This window comes from Brachyhypopomus gauderio, chromosome 2 (genome assembly GCF_052324685.1).
Source record: "Brachyhypopomus gauderio isolate BG-103 chromosome 2, BGAUD_0.2, whole genome shotgun sequence".
NCBI classification, from domain to species: domain Eukaryota; kingdom Metazoa; phylum Chordata; class Actinopteri; order Gymnotiformes; family Hypopomidae; genus Brachyhypopomus; species Brachyhypopomus gauderio.
This window is the reverse complement of record NC_135212.1, coordinates 19,007,145-19,034,608: the sequence shown is the minus strand read 5'-3', so window position 1 is coordinate 19,034,608 and position 27,464 is coordinate 19,007,145. Positions and strand designations below refer to the sequence as shown.

Below are 27,464 nucleotides of genomic sequence, written 5' to 3'. Positions count from 1 at the left end.
TTCTCACTGCCCAGCCGTGCTATGGTTGGTTCCTCTGTGCTTCTAACCACACCCCTATTCTCACCAAATTACTGCAATTTCAGGTATGGTGTCAAGCCCGGCATTAACATTGCATTTATTACCTGTACATGGACACATGAATGGGTGAGGCCTGTGGCACGTTGCATTAATGACACTGATATGAAGCCTTGGGTGTATTGCTGGGAATTCAATAGAGCCAACACTATTGTTCCATGCACAAAGGGATATATTTCATTAAAAACATAATTCCAGAATCTAAAGGCTTTTACATAGATCTTATAGACTCAGCAATACTGATTAGTGGGGTGTTCAGATTTGCCACACAAATATGAACTTAATATGAAACAGTTAAATGCCATGTTTTGCTTCATGAAATTCATTATTAATGCTGAAATTCTGCTGCAAATAATTTGGTCACTATGTGATCTTCTTTCAACATGCCATAGCAGTGCAGTTACACTTGAATAAACATGAGCAGAAGCACCAATCCTCACTAGCGAGGACTGCTGTTGCCGGGCTGCCATTGTTCCTTGTTTATGTTCACGCCCCTCTCTTACTAATCCATACAAACATTTAGAAAATGATTCTACTGATCAGAAAAACAGCCTTCCTTTATGAGTGCCAAGCCCCGTAGCTTTCTTCACTGGGTATTCATTGCGTGTCTTTGAACTAGACAAACATTGTCAATCAGTGTTAGGACCGGTTCTTTTTTGTGCATTAACCAACAAAGCACACCGGGTAATATTCAGTGCTAATAAACCAGATATTGCAGTTATCGAAAAGTAAGAACAAAGCCAGGCTATGGTCATATATTTTTCACACAGGGATATTTGTTGAATTTATGAGGTAGCTGTTTGTGGATTGCGAATGGATGAGTCTGACAAAGCAGTTCGACTCAGCGAAATCCACGGGATTTGTACATTTGCTTATAGAGGGACTGTGGCGATGATGAGATTTTATATCCATATATATATATATATAAGACCACTCAAAATCCTGTGGTTCTGAAATCCTGGCTGGAACGTCTGGACGTCTGTGGTCGGCCCGTCTGCCTAGCCATTGCGTTCTATTAGACTAGTGAGGGGCCTGGATCCAGGAGCCCAGGGGCCCGGGGGCCTGGGGGCTCGGCAGCCTGGGGCCAGCAGAGGAGGGCCGCCTGTGGGCCGTGTTCTGCTCTGCGACGACTTTGTGCTGCTGGACTTGTTTTTGTTGGCTATATTTAGAGTGGCCTGCTCGTGTGCAGATAGAATACTAATCAGTGCTCAGTAAAAGCCCAGGCTAGAGCTCTGCGTGGCTGGCGAGAGGCAGACTCCTCTTCCTGCAAGCTTAAGATGTGTGTGTGCAGGCATACACACGCATGCATGCACACACACAATGCACTTTTTGAGGGTGCTAGAATTTTCCAGTCCGATAAATGTTTTGCAACCAAAATTTGAAAATATGATAGAGAAAATGAAACGGAGGCAATGGCGCCCAGCAGAAGTCGACGAATCGAAGAAGCCCGTGCTGATGGAATAGGCGATCACATGACAAGAGATTATATACCTTTAATTTTGGATACAGATGAAAGGACTTTCCCGAATCTGTGATGAGGCAGTGGAGATCTGTGTTTGAACAAAGAGCTATGAATCATGGGTATGGTCTGACAAGGGTTACAGTAACCATGACAATGATCCGCATCATGTACACATCCAGCCAACCTCAGCGGTTCATTTCCTGTCTCTGTCTTATCACCCAAACCATCCCACCCCCTCCATACTTGTTCTTTTATTTTGGCCTTTCTTCTGATCTCTCTCTCTCTCTCTCTCTCTCTCTCTCTCTCTCTCTTCTCTCTCTCTCTCTGTTCCTTTTCTCTTCCATATTTCACCCTTCTTCACAATTTCTGCTCTACATTTTTTGCATTTTTTTTTCTTGGTCTCTTGCCTTCCAATCTACTCTCCATCCCTTGCTCTCTTTGTGTCTGTCTTTCTCTCTGTCTCACTGTTTCTCTCCGTCTCTCTCTCTCTCTCTCTCTCTCTCTCTCTCTGAAGGAATACCGCAGCAGATGCCAAAAGACAGCATTAGACAGAGGACTAAATATGAATGCATCTGCATAACTGATACTGTATCCAGGCAGGCTTCAGAATTGAAACGCTGATTATGGAAAGTGGGAGGAGGGGAGACATTACTTCACAATAATTAATAATGTCAAACATTATTTCAAGATCTAAGCATTTCTAATTGAAGAATCAGCATTCATAAATTAAAAAAAAACATTTAGAAGACATATATCACATAACTTTATAAATAATTTTCAGTAATTATGACTATCTATAAGCTCACGACCTTGACATATGTTTGAGCTTGCTTGGCCGTTTGACCTCTGTGGAAAGCTATCGGAGCTGATAATGTTACTGGTGCAGTTATAGTATAGAAATGGCTAAGGATTAAGGTCTATAAATTTTTCGCACAAAGTCCCAAAGCACCTGTCCCCTGGTATTGAGTGGAGCGCTGAACTGGATGAACAGTGGCCAGGTATCGAATCAAGCTCTACTGCACATACGGAGGAGTGTGGTGAGAGTGTAATGTCAGGCAAGATGGATGCCTGCTGTGGGCCTCATAGCTGCCATTAAGACCTGGACACTGGTAGGAGACATTAAAATAATGATCATATAGAAATAAATATCCTTTCTGTACACCGTTTCCATGTTACTGTGGCCCTCTCGAAAGCGTTGAACCCTACAGATGACCCCTTTTGAGAACTACACATACATACACACATACAGATGAAGGTAGTGTTTAGTGTACATTTAAGTTGTTTTGTGCATTTTATTATGTTTTACTGGCAAAAACTTGTCAGTTTTATCTGTGGAGCATTTATCAAGAGCTAACACTCTTTCAGCTGTGCAGAAATCTCTATTACATCACAGTTATTTTAAATAAACTGAAAGCTTACTGTGTCCTCTGTGTCTTGCACATTTAGTCAGAAAAAGACCAAAATAGGTGAAATCCTAAATAGCTATTCGCCACTGCAGAAGATGCTGTGAGGATCTTATCACATCTGTAAGAATAATGTGATCCATTTTGAGGCACAGTTACCAAGAAAAGAAGTCCAGAGGCCAGTACCAGGTGCATTTATTTTCAGACAGCAACAGCTCCGTGTATCTTAAGCTGTGTAACAATGTGGGCACAGAGCCAGGACTCCTGTCGGAACCACGTGCCCAGAGTATTAGCATGAGTTTGGCTCTAGTTTCACACGTGCTGTTTAGAGCCTTTTTCATGGGCTGAGATGCTCCAGAATGAAGATCAAATAGATACGTATGAAGATATCTGAAGGGGGGAGATGAGGAGGAGAAGGCATAGTCAAAGACAAACTAACATCAAAGAGAGGGAAAGAGAGAGAGAGAGAGAGAGAGAGAGAGGGATGAAGGTGAAGTAAAGATGAAGAAAAACAAGAGAAAATAGAAAGATTGAAAATAATTTTGAAGGATGACCAGAATAAAGAAATATCTAGAAATAAGACTGGCATAAGAGACAGCTGGAAGGACAAAGAATTACACAAATTTTAGGGAGAGAGGGAGAGAGAGAGAGAGAGATGGAGAGATTCAGATGGGGGAATGAGTCAGGGAATAAGAATGAGAGAGAGGGGGAGTGTCTAGGTGCTTCATCATCTCGAGTGACAAGCACAGCGGTCACACAGTGTGTATTTCTGTGTGTGTATTTTTCTGTGTGTGTGTGTGTGTGTGTGTGGGCACGCGCATGCGTAACACCAGTAACAGTGCCAGCGGTCACCTCGCCGTCTGGACTAGACCCATTCATTCCCCAACATCTGGCCTATATCCAGCTTCGCTCTCCCCGCCCCCGGTCCGTCTTCCTGGGTTTAACTCAGCTCATGTCGCACTCACGTGGATGGTGATTGTGCACGAGGCCCTCTAAACCTCCATGTGTGGTGCCGGGCCCCATCGGGCCCTGAATGTGCAGCGGGAGAGCCTCTGTGGCTTTACTACCAGGCACGCTCGGCCATACGGATGTCAGTTGGCCCAGGCTGGCTACCCTTCAGGCTCCTTTATTGCCAACATCTGGCTTTTTCTGGCCTTGGGTCTGAAGGGCCCAACCATGTCCCTCTCCATAGCAACCCTGCTTCCGCCGCCCAGGTTTGGCACCATCCTGTCTAGAGACATGGGGAAAATGTGCCGCCGTATTGTGACAAACCTGTATTTTCAAATAATAGTATATAATTCATTTAAAACATTTGCTAATTTGCATATATAGGCTACTATTAACTTACAGATTTGTTTATATCGGGAGAATTCATTTCTGAGGCAATATACCAACAAGCTGTAACCAGCTGTCATTGCTCATAATAGTGACACACGACTGAGGCCAAAGTGTCTGGTAGGATGTTTTCTGACATTCACAGTGTTCCCAGGTCATTAGAGCAGAATTTGGGTTCACACCATGGAGGTTTGCAGAACACAAACTCTTTATCTAGTCTGCTATTTAAGCAGTCTCGCTGAACCTCCAGCTCATAGAGAGTCTGAGACCTCCAGCACATAGAGAGTCTGAGATCTCCAGCACATAGAGAGTTTGAGATCTCCAGCTCACGTGCAATCTGAGATCTCCAGATCATACGCAGTTGAGACCTCCATAGGTCATCTGAGATTTCCAGCTCATAGGTAATCTGAGATCTCCAGGTCATAGGTAATCTGAGATCTCCAGCTCATAGGTAATCTGAGATCTCCAAGTCATAGGTAATCTGAGATTTCCAGCACATAGGGAGTTTGAGATCTCTAGCTCACAGACAATCTGAGATCTCCAGATCATATACAGTTGAGACCTCCATAGGTAATCTGAGATCTCCAGCTCATAGGTAATCTGAGATCTCCAGGTCATAGGTAATCTGAGATCTCCAGGGTTTTCAGCTACTACAGCATTCATTCATTTTTGATTGTTGGCATGCACATAATTTACACTTAACCGAACAGTGAAGGCACCTTCATTTGCATTGTAGTAATTTCATGATTTTGATCCCACTGTGTCAAAGCAGATTATCCTGCTCACCCATGAGCCGATCAGCAAACCCAGAGTCCCATGGGTTAACACCCTCCTTTCTCCATGTGGCTTGGGCTTGGTGCAGATTTTTTTTCAGAAGCTTCTTTTAAATTTCCATTTCTATTAAGAACAGAAGTGTGCTCCAGATGAATAAGAGAGAAGCAGGTTATTAATGGGGGGGTGGGGAAGGAAAGTGTTTCAACCTTGGAACTTCAGAGAGAAAAAAAAAACGCTCTCATTAAAAGTACAGAAATACCAAGCGAATGCACAATTAGAAAACATGAAATGAATTGCATTCTGGGATGCCTTGTCAAACCAAATCTTCATGAATTATGTCATTCCGAATCCGTACTCTCACACCTTGCCCCAGCTCCCAGGAATCTCACCCGTGGTGTGGAAGGCGTCTACCTGTGCGAAACGTGACGATGTCCTGTCACCTGATGTGCTGTCACCTGATGTCCTGTCACCTGATGTCCTGTCACCTGATGTGAGCAAGTGGACAGGAATGTTCGCTGCGTCTCTCTCCTGAAAACCAAATAATCACCTGGGATTTACTGTGTGGACTTGTATTAAATTAATTGTGCATACCAGGGGGAGGGTAAGGAGAATAACTCACAGAAATGGATTTCACCTTGCTACTGTGTTATTGCTCCAAAATATGCACTATGTCATATGTACGCTACTCACCCACTCTTGTGTGTAATATATTTCGAATTAATACCGGAAGATGGAGCAGTGAAATATGTACTGCTGGTGGATGCAGCCTGTCAGGCATGTTTAAATATTACTAGCTTTCCTTGAGGGTAGTGAAACTGTTCACTGTGTTGGAGGAATTACATGATTCAAAGGGATGTAGATAATGAAAAAGCCACAGTATTGGCCCACAGTGTTGGGGCTGAGTGCACCCTGTCGTTATTCATATTATCCAGGAATATTAGATACTGTGCTTGGGGCAACTTCACAGCCTAACACACCTGTGAGCGTTGGAGAAAGGTCAGCCTCTCTCAAATGTGGGCCACACAAACACACTCCTGTCCTCACACACACGCGCTTGCACGAAGCCATGGAAATATGTGCAAATATATGCTTTTACACATTGCGTTGTATTTTGATCACTAATTTTCAAAGTCACCAATGAATGGATTTGAACAGAATTTGACAAATATATCAACAGCTATAGGAGGATGTTGATTTTTGATGATATTGTGCCACTTTGTCATATCAGTAAGACTGATTCTTTGGCATTATGGGTAACACAGACATATCAACGAACTGATCTTTGGAAGAACACCAGCCTTCTTGGTTTTGTATTGTTTGCTATTTGTGGTTGTGATGAAGAGTTCCTCTCAGGATGAGACACTTATCCCTGTGTAAATGCTGGCTGTTAAGCTGATCTGGGCTGAATTAAGCCTGTCTGAGTCCCAGGCTGCTGAGAGGAACTGGTGCCTGTAGCACCATGCCAGCAACTCCCGACAGCCGCCTGGGGGTGGGCACCTCTCAGGGCTGCGTTTGCTGGAAGACCCGCACCCATGGATGGGGCTGGTTTCAGTACGTGTCACAGCGGTCACACAGTGTGTCGTTGTTTGTGTGTGTGTGTGTGTGTGTGTGTGTGTGTGTGTGTGTGTGTGTGTGTGTGTTTCAACTATGACCTCAGAACTCGCTGTGGAGAGATGCCACACTATACACATTAATGGACAACATGTGCACACACACACTCACACACACACACACACACACACACACACACACACACACACACACACACACACACACACACACACACACCTTCAAACACATACACATCCACATCTTGCTGGCACTGTAAATGCATGCTGTGCATGAGCTCTCTTCACCTTTGATCTCTTTTCTTTCCTCATCATGTTTGATAGTGAAAAACACTCAATAGAACCCCCCCCCCCCACACACACACACACACACACACACACATACGCACAGATGCTCGTGCAGACACACAGGGATGCAGCACACACAGAGGCACAGACACAGACACAGACATGCAGGCCCAGAGGAGGGCTTGATAGTGGCACTTGCTCCAGTGAGCTAAGACATCAGCAGCACAGAGACCATAATGAGAATAAGAGCGGTGTCACCAGACAGAGGATGGCGTGAGAAATGAAATAACACGCAGTGGAGAAGGGAAGAGAGTGAGGGAACAAGACACACAAGGAGAAAGAGAGTGAGAGTGAGAATGGGAGAGTGAGAGAGAGATAGAGAGAGAGAGGGAGAGAGAGAGCAAGAGAGAGAGAGAGAGAGAGAGAGAGAGAGAGAGTGAGAGAGCATCGACAGTAAGCCTGTAAATCCATTGGGTTTTTTCAGACACAGAAGCAGAATAGAAGTGACAACGGCTTCAGGGGCCAGAGCACCACGGACAGAATACCAGAGCAGCCAGAGAGGGAGAGAGAGAAAAACAGAGGGATACAGGATGAGATGGAGAGAGAGAGAGAGAGAAAACCAGAGAATGATATACACAGCGAGGAGGAGAGAGCAAGAGAGAGAGAGAAAGAGCGAGCAAGAACTGGATAAATAAATAAAGAATGTGTCATGCCGTGGGAGGAGGAGCCATGCGGGCTGAAGCTGTCAGGCCGGAGCTGCTGTCTGCAGATTAGAATCAGGAGCTATTTAAGGAGGACTGGCAACCCACACACATGCACAAGCACACACACAGCGTGTCCAGTGCTGAAAATACACACGCGTGCACAGTCACACGGCCGTGCACGCCCCTCCCCTATTTCCATATACACGCAGACTTATGTACGGTCCTCCACAACGGGTCACGGGAGGAGTTCCCGCGTCTCCGTGCTTGTGCGTGCGCGAGTTCAGCTCAGGTGCTCCTGTACCCTATATATCCCGGCGACTCCACATGACGTGTTCCAGTTTATGTTAGCGTGGGACTCCCTTGTGATTACGCAAATGCGTCCGTGCATAATATAACAACCCAGCGCCTCCACGTGATGGAGATATATATATATATATATATTTCAAATGAAAGTGACCTAGTGCCTCAGAACCTTTGCTTGTCCTAAGCTGGGCTGATTAGACAGTGTAATGGGTCAGCTCTTTCTTTTTCTCTCTCTCTCTCTCTCTCTCTCTCTCTCTCTCCCACTGCATGTGCCTCCTTTCCCTTCACCTCCTCATCTCCCTCCTTTCAACTCAGTCGTGTGCCCCCCTTCCTCCTCCTCCCCTCCTCCTCCCCTCCCCTCCCCTCCTCCTCTTCCTCCTCCTGCGCTCCCCTGGATATCCCCCTCTCTCCATCCTATTCCTCCCCCAAGACGTCGACTAGACTCCTGCTCTGATCCAGTCCTCTTACCGGTCACTTTCCGCCGGTTCTGTGCACTTTACCCAGTCCGCTCGGATCTGCCCACTTGCTCGGACTATGGCACCGCACGCTTTCCTGGGAAGATAAATGTGCATTACATGCAGCGCTAGAGTAGATGCCTCGTGTTTGTTCGCCGCAGTGTTGAAACAGCATGGTACAACATCCTTGGATTTTTACTTACAAACGTTTGGAGAGAGAGAGAGAGAGAGAGAGAGAGAGAGAGAGAGAGAGAGATTCTGTTTTGTTGTTGTTCTGGTGTGCTATTCCTTAACTCAGATAGTTCATTTGCAACTCTTAGATTTGTTATATTCAAATGTGCTGATATGCAAATGTTCTGTTATCACAAGCAGTTTTTCAGGGTCTGATATTGAACTGTGAGGAAGGGCATCTGGGTTCACATCTTAGGTCATTTTCCTACTGCAGTCAGGAAACGACAAGTCTCGCCACAGCATGTATGAAAAGTTCATGAATAAACACAACTGTACCTGCGGGTGGTTAATGCTGAAGCAATCAATCAGTCAGTTAATCAATCAAGCAATCAATCAATCAATCAATCAATGCAATGCAAACATTTTACCCAGTAATATTATTATTTTATTTGTTTACTGTGCAGGAAATATATTTTACTGAGTGGTATGTTTATATGGGAAATTTATCAAAGTCTTGTCAGAAGCAGCCAAGGAAACTTAACAAATCCACTTCCAAAAGGCAAAGCAAGCACCTTTGCTGTTCTCTTTATTTAAAAGTTTAAAATCAGTATTCTTCTTTTTTTTTTTCCTTTTGTACGCCAGGCACCAGACGCTTGCATAAACCATCATAAGCAGAGTTCTCCCTGAAGAAAACCCTCAAGGGGTGAAGTTAAGATTCTCCTGAACTGTTTTATCTCCTTAAGTTTGTCAAGACTACTTAAGTGTAGACCTACTTGTACCTTTATGATCTGCTAGACTGGAGGGACAAACTCATGAACTTCCCACACAAGAACAACAGTGCATCAGGCCGACTGGACAGTTATGTGTAGGGAATCATTGTCGCCTTCCATTACCAATTACTCAGGCCGCTGAGGAGAAATACGTGTGTGTTTAGAAATGCAGTTTGTTTGCCTCTTCTTATGTGCTTTTAAGTGTGCAGAATTAGACTGAGGTGTAATTTTAAATAGGAAAAAGAACTGACGTGTCAATTATTTAATTGTCTGTACAGCTACAAATTTTACAATTTGGTAGTCGCACCTGAAGTTTGTAGACAGTTTTAGCAAGTATCTTAATGAAAGGGAAAGTGTTTTTACGTTTCAGTGTTATAATTGTGCAGGATGCTGGTATGCTATATAAACTAACCAATACTCATAAGTTTTTGCGCATTTTGAAAATGCGCATGGAAAAAGCTGGATGGAAAAAGTCCAAAATTCGAAAAAAGCCTCAAATATCGCAAAAAGATTTTTACGCTAGGAGGAGGTGGAAAAGTTAGACTATTGCATCGCCAAAATTCGGAAAAACTGGATGGAAAAGGGTTTTTCGCATAAACGATGACGTATCATGCCTCAAGTCATGTGGTTCTGTACATGATCGCGATGTAAAGATGGCAAATGCATACAAAAACAGTTCTGGAGAGAGCAAAAATTTAATTTAACTTCTCCATGTATAGAAAAGAAAAAGAAAAAAATGTTTCAAAACCTCAACGTGCAAAAATGCGTAACTGCCAGATGGATGTAAAAACCACTATTGTTTGGCATCCTCTCACGTGATCTAGTTTATTCGCATAACTGTAATGAATGGAAACAAGGCTTAATTCGCATTTTTTCTGCAGAAACTTGGAAATTGCGCATTATTTTTTCGAAAGGTTTGGATGGAAACTCGGCTATAAATATTATGTATACAGAATGCATGTATGTCATTTCAAATCCTGGAAGAGGTTTGATTTTCTTAGGTGAGCGATATTTAACCTCAAAGGGATTATTTTAAGCACATTCATTCTTATTCTGATTTGAAAATGAGGTTTGGTTCCCATGGTTACCATTGTAAACAGCTAGGCGAAATTTTGCTCAACTAAATTTGTTAATAATAAAAATAAAAATTTAATAATAAAAAATAACATTGGTCTCATGCCAAACAAGTGAAACATGAAGTTATTTTTTTTTTATGTTGTTAAGAAACAGCTTGGCAGTGAGGAGTCACATTATGTGCTAAAAGGCAAAAACTGCTTTGGAAAAGCACTTAGGGTTTTTTTTTTTTCTTGTGGGGTTTTCAGTCTGTCATTGTCATTAATAATACAAACTGAACATTTGTGTGAACACCTAACTCTTCTGAAGACTGAAGAGTTCAATGAACAGAACAGAAATGAAAACAAACATAAAAAATAGGATAAGAAGAAGATAATAACTGACAAAGGCCATGTAGGCTGAAAGGCCTGTACCAATCTAAAGAACACACAAGATGGTGTGGCCAATGTGGAAACATACATCACCTGAGCTGTATGATTGAGGACACACCTAATTTGGTGGCACACCTAATGGAGCCCAAGGCACAGAGACCACTGTGGCACACCTAATGGAGCCCAAGGCACAGAGACCACTGTGGCACCCTCTTTTTTCAGCTGGATGTAGAACTAAAGCCTTGCTGTGCCGATGAGAAGACAGCACCATGAATACACCTGCAAACCCAAAGCACAGGTAAAAAGCCCTGGGGCAATGTGCCAGGCCAGCCAGCCTGCCCACAGAGACATGAGGCATGAACGGATCAGCCCCTTCAAGGCAGGGTCTGGGAGCCACAGAAAAATTTCAGGGAAGACCCCCCCTCCCAGGATCCAAGAGGCTAACAGAATACCCAGCCTTACGTCATCCTGCCCTTAGGGCACAATGCTGGGTACTTTGGTTTCTCCCTCAGACGGAAGTGAAGTCACAGCCTCCCAGCCGCCTCTCATGAGACAGCCGAATGGAAACGGTACTCTTAGAGGTCTTCTTTTAACAAATTTAGTTGAGCAAATTTTCTCCTAGTTGTTTACAATGGTAACCATGGGAACCAAACATCATTTTCAAAACAGAATGGGCATGAAATAATGAATGTGCTTAAAATAATCCCTTTGAGGTTCAATTTCGCTCACCTAAGAAAATCAGACAAACTTCCTCTAGGGCACCACCCAAGCCTCCTGGGTGAAGTCCAGGGCCACCGTCCTGCCCGTGCGGAGAGCTCTGGGCCTAAACCAATCCCAGCCGAACTCTGGGAAGCAGCCGCTCACACAAGCCAGCCAGGAGAGTCCTATGGAACGAGGAGAGGAGGGCCAGAACAGCAAGCAGGTGAAAAGAAAAGAGGAGAGAAGCAAACCAAAGAGATCACTGGCACAGAACAGGCAGGAGAAGAGAGCAAACAGTGTCCATCTGGAAACCAACATAACGCGGAACAAAAATTTAATGAAAACTAACATAAAACTGCACTAATGATCACAGAAAGCTAACGTGACGGTAGCAAAGACACTGACACATCCAAACATAAAGGGTTTTAAAATAACAAGCCCGATAACATAAGTCAAAGTCAAATTTATTTATATAGCACTTTTTACAACACATGTTGTCACAAAGCAGCTTTACAATCGTATGGGTCCAGATCACTAATGAGCAAGACAGTGGCAAGGAAAAACTTCCTATAATGGTGGGGATTAGGAAGAAACCTCGGGAGGACCAAGACTCAAAAGGGAACCCAACCTCCTTTGGGCGGCCCGTTAGCACAAGGCCGTATTTGTGGACAAAAGGTGGTTCTATAGTTATAGTTAAGATTCTTGTCGGCCAAGTTATCACAGTCCCTTCAATGCAGATGGTGAGTCTCAGGTAGGAGTTGGCATCAGCACATCCTCTTGCAGCAATGGCACATCCAACCCTGGCATCAGTACATCCACCGGCAAGCCAGACCATCTCCTAGGTGCTTGTAGGTGCTTGCATGCAATCGTCTTAGGTAGAAGCATGCAAAAAGATACAGTTTGGGTGTGTTGACATCAATTTAAACAACCATTGATTTAAACATACATAGCTCACGTGCCAGTGATTAGCATGTGGCTCCGGCAGGCTAATCTATAGCAGCATAACTAAAGGGAGCGGTTCAGATTTGACCACAGGCATGAGGGCTCACTGAGACATTGCTTTCCAGTAAAGTCATTGTCACAACTAGAGTGATGCCGTGGCACAGCTGGATGACAGCAGCAACATCCCAGATTACCAGAAATCTCAACGTCTGGGGGCCCCCAAGCCCCACACCTTAAAAGGGGAATACTAGCTAAAGACTTAATTAAATAGGTGAGTCTTAAGTCTAGATTTAGAGATTGGAACTGTGTCAGAATCTCGGATTGGAGCTGGAAGGCTATTCCATAATTGAGGGGCTTTAAAGGAAAAAGTTCCGCCTCCAGCTGTAGTCTTACAAATTTTTGGAACTAGGAGAAATCCAGCATTTTGGGAGCACAAAGGGCGAGATGGGTTGTAGTAAGCAATGAGTTCACTCAGGTATTGTGGGGCAAGACCATTTAAAGCCTTATAGGTTAACAAAAGAATTTTTAATTCAATTCGATATTAATTGGAAGCCAGTGTAATGCCGCAAGAGTGGGATTAATATGATCGAATTTTTTAGCCTTAGTTAGGACTCTAGCTACAGCATTTTGTACAAGTTGTAGGTTCTTTATGGACTGTTTAGAGCATCCAATTAGAAGACCATTACAGTAGTCCAATCTTGACGAGACAAAAGCATGGACTAACTTCTCTGCCTCAGCTAACGAAAGTAAGAGTCTCAGCTTGGCGATATTATGTAGTGACATTGCATATATGTGTGTCAAATGAAAGAAGACACACACCACCTGAGTCAAAACAATGGCTAAATATGTAGGTCTTTTGGGTCCGCAATCAATAAATCATTTACAGTGATAGGCTCTGGGTGTTCATCCTCCCCTGAAATTAGTATCGATATTGAAAATATGAAAGACAAATAGTGTCTTAGACTACAGTAAGTGACGTAATCATGCGAGTCTAGTTGGGAGATAAATGCTATATTTACCCTAGTGCTCATATAGAGAAGTGCCCAAAACTGAAAGTTATTTAGAGGTGCTCTTGATGTCTACTTGAACATTATACAACTGAGTTGTAATTAGACCTTCAGGTCTGGGGATGGGGAAGCATAAGACTGCAGATGACATCTTTTCAATGAATCAGTGCTACACTGACATAGACACAGGGGCATGTCATTGTGATGGTTTGATTTCACTACAGTTAGAGCAGCATTAGCAAACATTTGAAAGGATGTCATCTGCCATAATCTGGGAGCATTCGATGACAGGGATTCAGATGAACTTTTGACTCTGGCTGTCTATGTCAGAGTCAGTGCCTGGAGAAGATCACATTAGCTGCTAGCTTCTAGCAGGAGCGAAGGAACACAGGCCCTGCTTCATACAGTCATCTACCCAAGGTCACAAAGGCATGAGGTATTCAGATGGTGCCTGGTGGGACTGCAGGTTGTTTCATCATGAGTTTGCAATCAGGCCACCCAGAACCACCTTCTGCTTCTTCACTGCTAGTCAGCCCCAGGTTACCTGAGCCGCTTGGGACGTCTGACAGATCATTTGCAGCAGTTGTGATGTATATGCACATCCTCATAGGTTTACCGCCCTCATATCACAGGTGCATGGGGAAAAAAGAAAAAAAGCACAGAGCAAAACAGGAAGGCCTACCTAAAAGACCTACAAAATATAATACATTTAGATAGATAGCTAGATAGCTAGTTAGCTAGCTAGTTAGATAGATAGATAGATAGATAGATAGATAGATAGATAGATAGATAGATAGATAGATAGATAGATAGATAGATAGATAGATAGATAGATAGATAGATAGATAGATAGGGAAAAGAGACATGGAAAGTATTTAGTGAGAGGTAAAGTAAGAGAGACGTAGCGTGACAGGTGTGGTCACTCTTTGAGGCAGAGGCCATCCAGCAAACTGTCACTGGTAGAGATGGTAAGAATCCAGACACGCTAACGAATTGTTTTGAAAAGGAGAGAGGTGAGAGAGCTGTGTTACAATTCTTCTCACTCCCCTGGTGTGGAATCTTCCCACTCTGGCAAAACCCTAAACTGTGTTGTGTGTGAACACCAGCAAAACATCACTTCTGGTTCATGTTCCCTTGAGGGAATGACTAACACAGAACTCTTATCCCAAATGCCAAATCCTCATAGCTCAGAGAAAGCTCAAGCCTGTTCAAGTATTTGTAAAATGGTAAAATGTCTTGTGAATTCTAACTAACTAACTATATATATATATATATATATATATATATATATATATATATATATATATATATATATATATATATATATAGAGAGAGAGAGAGAGAGAGAGAGAGAGAGAGAGAGAGAGAGAGAGAGAGAGATAGGGTCAGTCATGATCAATAATGGCATCATGGTATCAGTCAAGTATTGCTGAATAAGCCATAAAAAATGTCTTCAGTCAGACTCATTATATCAAGACGTTGATTACTGTAATATTCAGTTATGGATGAATTAAATAAAGGTTTCACACAGCACCCTGTTTTACCTCACAGTACCTCGTGGTTTCACATGCTGTGCTATTTTACCTCACAGTGTCTGGATTCATATGGCCCTGGTTATGCTCACAGATCCTGACACAGATCCTGCTCCACGTAACAGCCAGTGCGTCACTGACTGAACTGTTTATATACGCCAGTTATAATGGGAGCTCAGGCCCCGGCTTGAAACGCCCCACAGTGAAAGAAAGGGCAAACAGAAATGGATTTGGAGCAGCCAGACCCACAGAACATCCAAGCAGCTCTGAGAATGTTAAAATAAATTGCATAAATTGTTTCTCTCTCTCTCTCTCTCTCTCTGGGCTTCAGGATTTCTGCTCTGGCCTGGTCGAGCTACATTTGTTGGGTAGTGATATGTAGGACTTAAAACTGCACAGTAAATCTGAATGGGGAATGGGAGTCAGGTACAGTGTGCTGTAGGTCAGAGTCAGTGAAGATGGCCGACCCTGAGGAGAGCACGCCTCACCGATACCTCTCCTCTCCTGATCTGACATTAAGGCCCTGAATTACACAAAACAAATACAAAGAAGTACCTGAGGTCTTAGGATGTCATGGTCAGCATGCCACAAGGCCCACAGCCTGCCAACTGTTTCAAAGACCATTTCATTCAAATGCCCTGTTACAGTGTTCCTACCTCTCCTTTCCTGCTGGCAAACTTGTGTTGAGACAGTGTACAGTGTACACACACACACACACACACACACACACACACACACACACACACTGCATAAACTTTGCAATCAACTCTTTCCACCTTACATTATTCAGCAGTCTGGGTTTTTGAGTAGACTACTTGAACGTAAAAAAAATTATACTTTTGTTGCACAGCAAACATTATTCTCCATTTTGAAATATGGCCTCAATCTAATAACCTTTTTGAAGATTAATGCAAGTGGAGAATAGATGTGCTTGTTTGTTCTTTCCATTGCTTTGTATAGTTTTTTTGCTATAATAACAACTCATTTAGATGAACACTAAGAATTTTACATTCGTCCTCTGATAGTATTTACTTCCTGAAATCTTCCTGCAATTTTCCAGAACCAGGCGATCTCGCATGAACTACAACCATCAAGGCTTTGAAATCTTTACTTCTATAAGAACAGGAGCATGCCTCTAGTCCCATGCCTCTAATCCCATGCCTCTAGTTTCATGCCTCTAATCCTATGCCTCTAATCCCATGCCTCTAATCCCACGCTCCCTATCATGAGTCTAGCATTTGGTGGTCTCAGCAGACAGCTACAGTAAAGGTAATTGTTCAAAAGGACAGGAGGGGAAGATAAGTGCCAATAGAACTACACAGCTGCAATTATTTTTTTTGACCAAAGGCTATGGGCACCAATAAAACATATGCAGAGCTGTACCAGTTATTGCACTATTCACTTCTAAGATGTGGAGTGAAACAGCTGTAAGTATAGTGATTTAAACGACCCAGTTGGGTAGGTCTCAGTCCTTTCTCCTGTAGCTATATAACTTATATCATATTTGTTTCAAAGTAGTTACTGAATTATTCAACTTAATTACTGAATAATATGCCTTAACATAAATAACTAAATAATAAACTAGAGATTTTATAGGAACCTGTTTCTGTTAGCAAACCAATTCATGATAACTCTCTTTCTCTTTGTCTCTCTCTCGCTCTCTCTCTCTCTCTCTCTCTCTCTCACACACACACTCTCTTAACCTACTTCACACTTATACTCTTCCTCATTGAGCAATACTTTAAAGGTTTTAAATGCTGATGGATGTGTCAGGAGAGAGGAAATGCACGTGACTTCATTAGTGACGATAAGCTCTTATTAAGTCTTTCCTTACATACTTCCTCATCTTACCAATTAAACTGTCAACCACAAACTCTGGGCAGGCGGTTTCAGCATTGTAATGTATAAATTACTCTGTTTAAGCCGCCATTATGGGCCTAAATAAACCCCTACTGTTTTTTTTTGCAATGGTATGAAAAAGAAATATTCAGAACTGGTGGTTATTACAGTTTTTTATGACTGCTAACATGCATTTCCCAATACTTGAGATACATTTCCAAAACACAGCAACACATTTACCTCATACAAATAGCCAAATAGTTAATATCCTGATCAAAAGCACATTTTCTTATCAACTCTGCATTTCACAACTTAAACAAAGTTTTCTCTTTATACATCAACTTTGTTAAAACACAGCAAACCCGGTTCAGTACCCAATCATTCTTTCAAACACTAGCACAGATTCTCTATTCGAGATGAATATAATCAATGGTGTCCCAGGCTGCTGGTGCACACGCAGCCCCTGTGTTGTGGCGTAGTGGGCGGAGCGGCCGCGTTGTGGGCGGAGCGGCCGCGTTGTGGGCGGAGCGGCCGTGTTGTGGGCAGAGCGGCCGTGTTCCCTCTTAGTCCCCCACAGCTCTGTGACTCAAGGGCCAGGAATCCCCTCCCACACACACACTGCTGCACCATTCAGCTGCTGGATGGAGCGCACGACGGCTGAGTCATTTACACTCCCGTGACCCCCCCCCCACCGGGATCACTGGAGCTCTGCGCTCATGCAGGTCAGGAGATCAGGGGCGTAGCGTGCGTTGCAGGGCTCTGCCCTTACGCCAACACGTGGGGACGAGCTTTTAGGGGGCACGTCACATCACACATGGCATGATGGTGGTCCGGTTTTTCACATGAGGTGATTACAAAGAAACCGAGCGTAGCTGGAGTTGCCGATAGCTTATTCTTCATGAGCTGCGGTGAACTTTGAGACCATGAGCTCCAGGCTCATATCTTACTTGCAGTTACGCAATCAGAGCGTTAGGTAAAAGGATTTCAACCCAGGCCACTGGATGCATCACGCTCTTGCTCTGTGCCACCAGTAATAGGCCGCGAACCCACGCACAGAAATAACCGAGCCCATATCTAAAGATAGCCTCACCCATATCTGTAACTGTGGCCCACATAGAGTGCAGCGGTTTCGAAATCGCTGCTTTTTTCCAGCCGAGGTCAGGCTGGACGGGGGCGTAACACGTCTCAACGAGCGATTAAGAAGTGGCCTGAGCTGTCCAGCCACGCCCGGGCCCATGTATGCCTCATCTCCGCGTGTCCCACGTGTGCTCCACGTGCATCCCACGTGTGTACCACGTGTATCCCACATGTGCCCCACGTGCACCATGCAGCTGTCTCATGCTGGTTAAGACTTGCTGGTTACTGAGTGTACTGCTATGTTATGTACTATTACATCAGTTTGGGTAGGGGGTGGTGCACCTAATGAATTAATGAATTAATGAATGAATGAATGAATTCTTGAGCTGATACTCCCATGTACAACAGGGTAATTAGCTGCTAATGGGTGGAGGGTGCACTTCAAAGGCCCAATTCATCGCCTCGGCAAAACGCTAGTTGAACATCTAACCATCCAGGTCTGCCTGACCTAGATTAGGCTCTGACACACGCACTAGGAGTCCCACCCAGAACGCCTCTGGCTTCTGCAGTCTCGCCGCCTGCATGCACATACACACTACCGTGCACACGTGCGTATACACACACACACACACACACACACACACACACACACACACACACACACACACACACACACACACACTTACACTGAGTACACCCTTCAAAACTTATCAAAGATTGATTAAAAAGCACACACAAATACATGGTTTACAGAAGGAGTGTCCGTAATCAACTGGAGATCTTCTCCACATTCCGCTCTGGCAGTAACCGAGTATCCCTGCCGCTCGGAAAAAATATGGAGCGCAATGAATTCCCCTCTGCAGGACATCGTAAACAACACAGAGGCAGAGTTAACCAAGTCCGCTCTGCTCGGGACAAGTGGGAAAGGGAGAGAGAAGAAGCCAGGAGAGACGCAGAAACCTCTAAGAAGACGGTGGGAGGCACCGCGAGCAAAAGGCAACAGCACGACATCTGTCTGTCATGCTGAAGGCAGCACGCAGGGTGGGATGTGGCTGTAACACGTAGCTTCTAACTGTCATGCGCAGGTGCTGTGGGGACACGGTCTAATAGGTGCACACGGACGTACAGGTCATATTTGAAGCAGGTGTTTAGAAACAATACGTCGGAGGCCAGGTGTTATACGATGGATCTGCCAAACCTCGAGAAGTTTGTTTGATGAACTTTTTCCTTTTTTTTCGTCCCTTTACCTTGTCTGTTGGGAAAATGTGTTTTTGAAGACGTCTCTCTGAGAAACGCAAAGTGCAATCAACCGCCACGGCTTATTTACTTTAAGCATTATGATTAACCGTTAGCAAAACAGCCTAAATTATAATATAAGCCTGGGAAAATACAAAATATACAAAATTGCACAGAACAAATGTGACAGCAAAACTCAAAAGCTCTTTATCTTTTCTGGAAGAGAGCTTTTCCTCCAGAAAACGATAACTCAAGATCATCAATGCAGTGGAACAAAAAAAATCCCTTCATTTAACATCTGTTTAAATAACACCACAGTGAGAGCTCCATGAGGTAAACACTGTGTCTCTGTCAACCAGCCGTCCAAACACAAATTCGCAGATTTATTGGCTCCGCGTTCCAACGGCTCCAAAAAAGCACAAAGCACGCTGCTGTTCTGATCAACCCCGTGTCAGCGCGTCGGACCCGCGAGCAGTACTCATGAGGGGAGAGCAGTAGACAAACAGCCCTCGTGTAGAACAATGTCAAGACAGAAATAAGCCAGACTAAGCCACACAGACGTGGTGCTCCACACGACTGGCGCACGCATGTGTGGCCCAACGGGTGGAGGGCCACCAGCGGGTTAGGTTCACGGATCACTGCCTCCACGGCGACTGTGACCCGCGTGTCAGCCACCGCTCTCAGTAACACCAGCGCTACCGCGGCGGCCGACATGCACCAGCACGCTGGAACGGGCCTCGGCCCTCTTTGGCCTGCGATCAGCCTGCTTTTGGGTGAAATTTATGGAAAATATTCATGCTACAGTGATATTACATCATCAAAGCAGGGCATTTAAGTAGAAGCATGCAATGGTTATTTGCTCATCTCAAACAGTTAATTGAAATAAAAGGTTATATCCCAACAAAACATTTCAGTGTCTCAATAACTTTTCAAGTGACCTTGAGCGTCAATTACAGCTTGACAACGACATCTCATGCTGTAAGTCGACTTGTCTGCTGGGTCATGGCGTCCCACTCTTCTTGAAGGGCCCTCAGGTCATTGAGGTTCTGGGGTACAGAGTTATGAGCCTCTACACGGTGACTCTGCTGTTCCCACAGGTGATCTATAGGAGTCAGGTCTGGAGAAAGTGCAGGCCGCTCCATTTGAGGTTCTCCAGCAGCTGTTCCCTAATGATACGATCTCAATGAGCTGGAGCATTGTTGTCCATGATGATAAAAATTTGGCCTATGTTGTTCATGCACAGGTACAGGATTAATGATGTTGTTCAACTAGGATGGCCATGTCAGTGTACCATTCACAAAGTGTAGTGCAGATCTGTATTGACTAAACACACCTTCCCACACTAACACCACAGCCACGAAAGGCTCATCTGGTGACAACAGTGGCTGATGCATAGCGCTCTCCTTAGCAGCCATCAATTATGCCCAACGTGAATCGACTTTCATCGGTGAACAGCACTGAGGCCCAACGGTCACTCTTCCAGCGTAAATGCTCCCTGGCCCATGCGAGACAATGACGCCTATGTCTGGTGGTGTGGCCAGGTACCCTTGCAGGTCATCTAGCGCACAGAACGCTCTGATTTAAATGGTTGAGGAAATTCTGACATGTCACTTGGATGACTCGCGCCTCCTTTAATTGTGCCTGGAGTGTGGCACTCATCATCAGATTCCACAGGGCACTCTTCACAATGACGCGGTCACTGTTCACAAAGATGTGGTCAAAGTACGTCCACGTATATGCCTTTATATGACTCTTCCTGTCTCTCTGTATCTCTGTTGCGGATGACACTATGTGACATTCTAAGCTCATGGCCACTTCCGTCTGAGAACACTTCCTTCCTGTTTGAAGCCTCACAATGGTGAGGAACAGTTGATCAATTGATAGTTGTCGTCTTGGTTTAATGATGTCAAAATGTGAACAGCATGAAGAGGTGGTTTAAATACCAATTCTAATTGAACCAGGAAATGTGTTGGTTGATTCATGCATCAAACACCTGAATTTTGTCGTCAAGCTCCTTGTTTGTCTTGCAACATATGCTGAACCACTGAACAGTTGGACATGTGCAAAGTTTAGAGGTCACACTGAAGTCACATATAAAGGTTAGAGAAATTTCACCTGAAAGCCAAATGAATGTTCAATTATATATAAAATATATCTAGGGTATTGGCTTTGGGTGAAACTTCAGGATGAACCTAAAATGCTCTCTAATATATATATATATATATATATATATATATATATATATATATATATATATATATATATATGTGTGTGTGTGTGTGTGTGTGTGTGTGTGTGTGTGTGTGTGTGTGTGTGTGTGTGTACATACATATTTGCCCTGATTTTTTTCTTAATGTTTTATATGTAGAGTTTATTCCCGAGAGTGAATAAACTCTACTCCAGAATCTGAGATTCTTGACTTTTGGTTGTGGTTTTATCCTGGTCCGTAGCTCATCCATTAGTATTCCCTTACCAGCTCCATGTGTGGCTCATACGTACTCTTCTTCTTAAGCCTGGAGCCGTGTAATTTAGCTCTGGTTAGACAAACACTATCTGAGAGCCAGTGGGAGGAGGAGAAGCCTTTTTTCTGCCTTGAATAATCCAGCTGCAATCTCCGCCATTTTGGGGGACGAGGCCGACAAGTGGATGTGATTTTGACTCTATAGGCTGTAATTACCATTGCAGGCCCTCATTGTGCTCCTTCCATTTCAAACGCAGTGTGTCCCTTCGCTAATAACTTGTTCCTGATGTGTTCATTCATCCTTTGCGCTTAGGCAATCTGTTTACCCAATAATTTACTCTGTAGCCCACTCACTCGCTCCACATCTCGAAGAAAGGGCTCAGGGATTGCTGCTCATTGTGTCTCTGTCAAACCCATCTGTGACCCAGAAAGCTCCCATGGCCCCTTTAAGCTCGTCCTGTTATCTAGCTAAATTGCCGGTGGAGTTGCGGGCGGGGCGGAAGACATGTGCGAGAGGGCCCGGGGGAGGGTAGGGGGTTGTGGGTGTTTTTTATGGGGGTTGGCGTTAAAATTTTTGGTTTTTTCTGGACAAGTTCTTGGTCTGCTCACAACACAGGTACAGTGACACAGATTTGCTGGCTTTCTTGGACACCGCCGACAGACTTGGAAACGTGAAAAAAAAAATGTGATTGTCGTCTCATGCTTGATTTTGCTCCATTTGAGGAGATTATGTGAATGCTACAGAATGGAGTGTTATCTTGAGTGACAGTTCACTTGTTCCTGGCAAAATGTGTTGCAGTAGTAATTACTACTGAAAATACAATGAATCACAATGGACCAGATAAGGATAAAATTAGGTCACTGTCATGATTGACAAAGAAAGCATAGTGAAATGCTTTTAAAGCAGCAATGCTTGGCAAAAAAGAAAAAATCAGTAAAAAAAACAGTGCATATATTAAGTTCTGACACTTCAGGATGAATAATTTAGTAAATAAACATACAGAATATCAGCCCTTAGGACAGCTGTTCATCTCCCAACATGAGCTCCTGGAAGAGGGATCTTTTCCATCCCTTCCCGTCCGCCGTAACTCACAAAGCCAGTAGCTGTGTTCTGACAGCTACCACTCGTATGGCGGCCCTCCCCTCCACCAAGGAGCCTTGCTCACCCTAAACTCCATACACAGTCAAAACGAAACGAAAAAACTAAACATCGGTTTATCTCTATGAAACAATAAGGAAACAAGGCTGATTGGTCTCCTGTTGATTCAGTCCATGTCTGCACTCTGGAGCTGCTAATTCTCTTTTGATGTTATTGTGCACAAAGAAAGATTCTCGTTTTGTGATTGTCTCCTCTCAGTGTTTCATAAGAATAGAAATCACAATGTTACACAAATCTCAGAGTGACATGCTGTAAACATTACTGTTTTTTTAGGATAATCTAGCCACCTTTAACAAACATGTATTCAAAACATGTCATGTTGGGAGAAAACTGAATGTATACATATTCAATGAATACATTTTACATTCATACACAAAAAGATGCCACTAAATGATCCAAAACGATGCCTGGGATACCTCTAACTCTTCATAACATCATCATCTCTCCCCCTCTCACTCACACACACTCTCTCTGTCCCTCCTTCCCTGTATCTCCTGTGTCTTTCTCCCAGGTGGTGGGTCAGATCGACAAGCTCACGTCGGATTTTGATTTTGACCTGGAGCCAGATGACTGGACCGTGGCGACAGCGAGCAGCACGTCAAGCAGCGAGCGCGGCCTGGGCGAGACCTTCCGGCTGGACTTCCTCAGCCACGAGGTTCTCTCCGACAGCTGGGACTTCTGCAGCTACCTGGAGGCCTCGGGCGGCACTGGCCACAAGGCGGCCCGCGACGAAGACCTGGAGGAGGAGCCAGGGAGGTCGGCCACGCCCACCCCGCCCACCACGGCCAGCGTGTACTCCCAGATGAACGGCGGTCTCCCCATCCCCAACGGACCCCTGATCGTCACGCCGGACTCGTCTAGCGAGGAGGCGTCCAGCTCCACGCACAGCCAGAAGACCTCCCGCACCTCCGGGACCCGAGAGAGGGTACGCTTCAGTGACAAGATCCTCTACCACGCGCTGTGCTGCGATGACGACGAGGACGAGGGCGAGGACGAGGGCGGGGACGAGGAGGACAAAGGGGACTGCGGCACGCCGGACACGGACAGCGAGCCCAGCCCTCTGGCCTACTCACCCATCCCCCCTCTCTCCTCCTCTGACCACTCACACGCTCTCCACAACTGCCGGCAAACGTCTTCGGCGGGACCGTCGCCCATTAAGATGGCCATGCTGGGGCCTCACACGCTACCCAGGAAGGGTCTCCTTAATCCAGCCTGCAGGAAAAAACTGCTCCGAAACAGCAGTACTCAAACAGTGTCAGACAAGAGCACCCAGACTGTATTGCCATATGTCTCGGCCAAACAGAAAACCAAGGACCACTGAGAACACATTCACATTTACCCTGAACCACATCAACAAAAAAAAAACACGAAAAACCAGAGGGAATACTCAAACGACTGTGTACTATTTAATATTAAATACATAGATAATAGATTAAACACAAATTAATAAATGAATTACTAAATAAATAAATTATATATGGGAAATTTATGAGACTTCCTAAAGTCATTCTCCAGCTCAGGGATGAAAGGGCCTCCTGTAGCTACAGCTCACGAGAGGTGCACAACATCAGTAAACCCAGGTGAAAGTACCAGGATGTGGATGATTTATTATTATGTGTGTTCACATATGATGACATTCATGTGTTCCTGTTCCTAGCCTGCTTTGCATAAGACCAGACACTCACTTAGGAGACTTAATATGGTACTTAATAACTACACATATTTGTGTAGTTAATATAGTACATGACAGTGTACTGTGCACAATATGGCATACTAAATATAGTACACGTTTTTCAGTATTGTATTCAGTTATAGTCTAACAAACAAACAATCTCTAGCTTGCATCTCTTCCCTTCCTATCTCTTTCCTGTACTACATCCACACAAAATGAGCACACGTCATCAGTCTATAACCCCCCAGGGTTCATATACCCATGATCAGGTATACAAAGGGAACTAAGTTAACCCCAGCTTGACTTCCCCTTGGTTTATAAAGCCATTCCAGATTTGCTTCCTTTCGTCTGCTGCTGTGACTGAGGCAGAGGGGGGACAGGGGGACGTGGGTAAAAAAAAAATTATTTTTGAGCGCCTGTTCTCCACTCTGACATTTACTTTCCCGCCCGAGTCTCTCCCCTCTCTGCAGAGTAGGGCAAGGTCGTTGGGGGTGACGACTTGAATCCAGGAGCACAAAGCCGAGATGCAAAAGGTTATGTCTCTCTATTCTCAGGCCCAGTGGGGACTTGCGGACTCAATAGTGCTGTGTTTTATTCACAGGGATGATGCCAATAGCGTCTGATCGATAGAGGCGGTTCAAGGCCTCTGCAGGTGGGCTTTCTGCTCTGTGTGCGTCCACGTCCCCCTGAAACACACCACCCCTTGTGCGGAGGTTCTTTAACAAAACCCACCTCTCTGACAGAAAGCTTGGTATTTAGTCTACGGGGGGAGAAAACGATTCTGAGGTGAGGGGTGGGGGAGAAGGGGAACGAGAGAGAAAAATGGAGTGTAAATGAAGGGTAAAGTAGCCCAATAAAGGAACATCTGAAGACAGATTGGTAATTATCCCCACAGAACGTGATCATTTACTTCCCAATCACCTACTGCTGAATCATGTCCCAGGGGCAGAGGGAAGACCACTGCAGTAAGTCTCCACAATGATCCATACCACCAACCTGCATCCAAAGGCATACCTTTGACTATTGGAGTTTAGGTGTGCATGGCATTATGGGAATATATATAAAAAAAAAGTTGAATCATGGAATAAGACCAAGGTAAACGTAAGTCTGATGTGTAATCTATCATGTAATTTTAATATACATTTTTCTTTGCAGAAGATGGACACCTTAATGAGCAAACAAACAAAACGATCAGATGAGTAAATAATGAATAAATGTGTTCGCAAAAAGATAAATACAGATTGAAGGCGACAAAACCTTTGTGTAAGGGTGCTGGAATCTCTGACATCACGGCGGTACGGTGACAAAACAAAACCATCAACCCTGTTTATGAGATCACAGCGAAATAAATGACAGCAATCTGCACACACACACACACACACACACACACACACACACACACACACACACACACATATACACACACACACCAGTCCAGCTGCCACCAAGATGGACGTCCCACTTGCGCCTCCATTTGTCTTGTGTGTTTAATGTTGGAGAGGTCCTGTACGAGGATGCACTGAATAACAATCCCAGGATCACGCCCCCCTGTTCTGCTTGCCATTTCCTCAGTTAGATTAAGGACCAACAGGTCAGCGGACGCATTACCATAAATAAACAAAGCACTCGCCAACACTGCCGCCACACAGAAAATCCATCAATCACATCAAATCCAAACAAAGGCCAGATCCTGAAAGCTGAGCTTCCACTAGTTCTACACACCCTTCTGCCGTTAATGCACGACAGCTGGTCTAAACAGCACAGAGGACAGCATGTCATTTTATTTATAATTACTTATATTGGATGCCACCCCCAGCCCAACTCCTACCCCCACCCCGTTGTAGGCAAAAATTAAATGTCTCTGATGAATGAACGAGGGGGGTGTCACTTTGTTGGTGGACGTATGAACGGGTTTTCATATTTTGACAGACTCTGGCATCAAAGTTTAACCAGCCAACAGCACGTTAGCGGTTTTCTACCGCCCTTTGCTCGCCAATCTATACTGACACCACCTGAAAATATCTACAAGCACGACCACCAAGCTATAATTAACTTAATGTACATGAAGACCCAATAATGAATGAACACCTAGTATTTAACTAACACTTCTTAACTTAGATCAGATGTTCAGATGTGTTCGGCTGGTCTTATATAGACTCTCCAGTGCAGGTGTTAATTCAACTTTTTTTTCTTCCATTTGTTCAACTTCTTTTGTTTCTTTTTTTGCTGTTTTCCCATTTCATTTGCCCATGTGATGTCATCCTGTCAAGCGCGAACACGTCCAGAAGAATTAGGGAGGTTATTTTGCCAATTAAACCATATAATGAAGTGGTATTTGCTCCCACAAACTTATTGAGTGGTGCAATCTAAGAGACAGAAACTAATAAGTCTTCCCTTTGAGAGGCAGACAGCAGACTTCAGAACATTCATAAGTAGCAGGAGACAGATGAGACAGTATTTCAGACTTTAGATTCCCATATTCCCATGCCTCCAGGCCATCATTACTTTGTCTGCAAACAGAACTGGACAGTATTTCATTATAACTTCTGTCATCATCGGTGGAATATGTATTTTCCTGTTAGAGCAGAAGCGAGCTCTCTACTGTTTACCTCTGTTCTTTAGCGGAATAACAATTATTCTTTTGGGCAAAACAGAGATTCTTTAACTGTAAAACTCTCATCCTTTTAAACATTACTAATGGATATTTAATATGCAGATCCAGAGTACAGTGGACCAGTCTGGGTACATTATGACACTGTGTACATCTATGGAGATTACAATGCAAAAAACAAAGATGTGTTGAGATGAAAAAAGATGAAGACCAACAATTTTGCTTCAGTGTTTTGCTAATACTGAATTAACAGTATTATAATAAAATGTCACAAAAAATGGTAAAAGATAATTAAATACACCCTTGGATACTATTACTGGTATAATCCGATTTTCATGCACTTGAAGTGTTATTAAGTAAAGTTCACATTTACATTTCTCCACAAACATGTCCCCTGTACATCCATAGCTATGGCAGCCACTGACATGCAGTAATTGGACAGTGACACTGTTTTAATTGCTGAGCTTCTGTGCTGA

General features: G+C 44.1%; 1 protein-coding gene across 1 annotated transcript in view; it reads left to right on the top strand.

Moving 5' to 3' along the window:
* The window catches only part of insyn1 (inhibitory synaptic factor 1), a 44,299-nt gene extending 20,123 nt beyond the window's left edge, over positions 1–24,176 (top strand). The window contains exon 4 of the mRNA XM_076989655.1: positions 23,217–24,176. Within this exon, the coding sequence (XP_076845770.1) occupies positions 23,217–24,026 (810 nt within the window). The 3' untranslated portion in view covers positions 24,027–24,176. The remainder of the gene's footprint in view (positions 1–23,216) is intronic.
* The last annotated feature ends 3,288 nt before the right edge of the window (positions 24,177–27,464 follow it).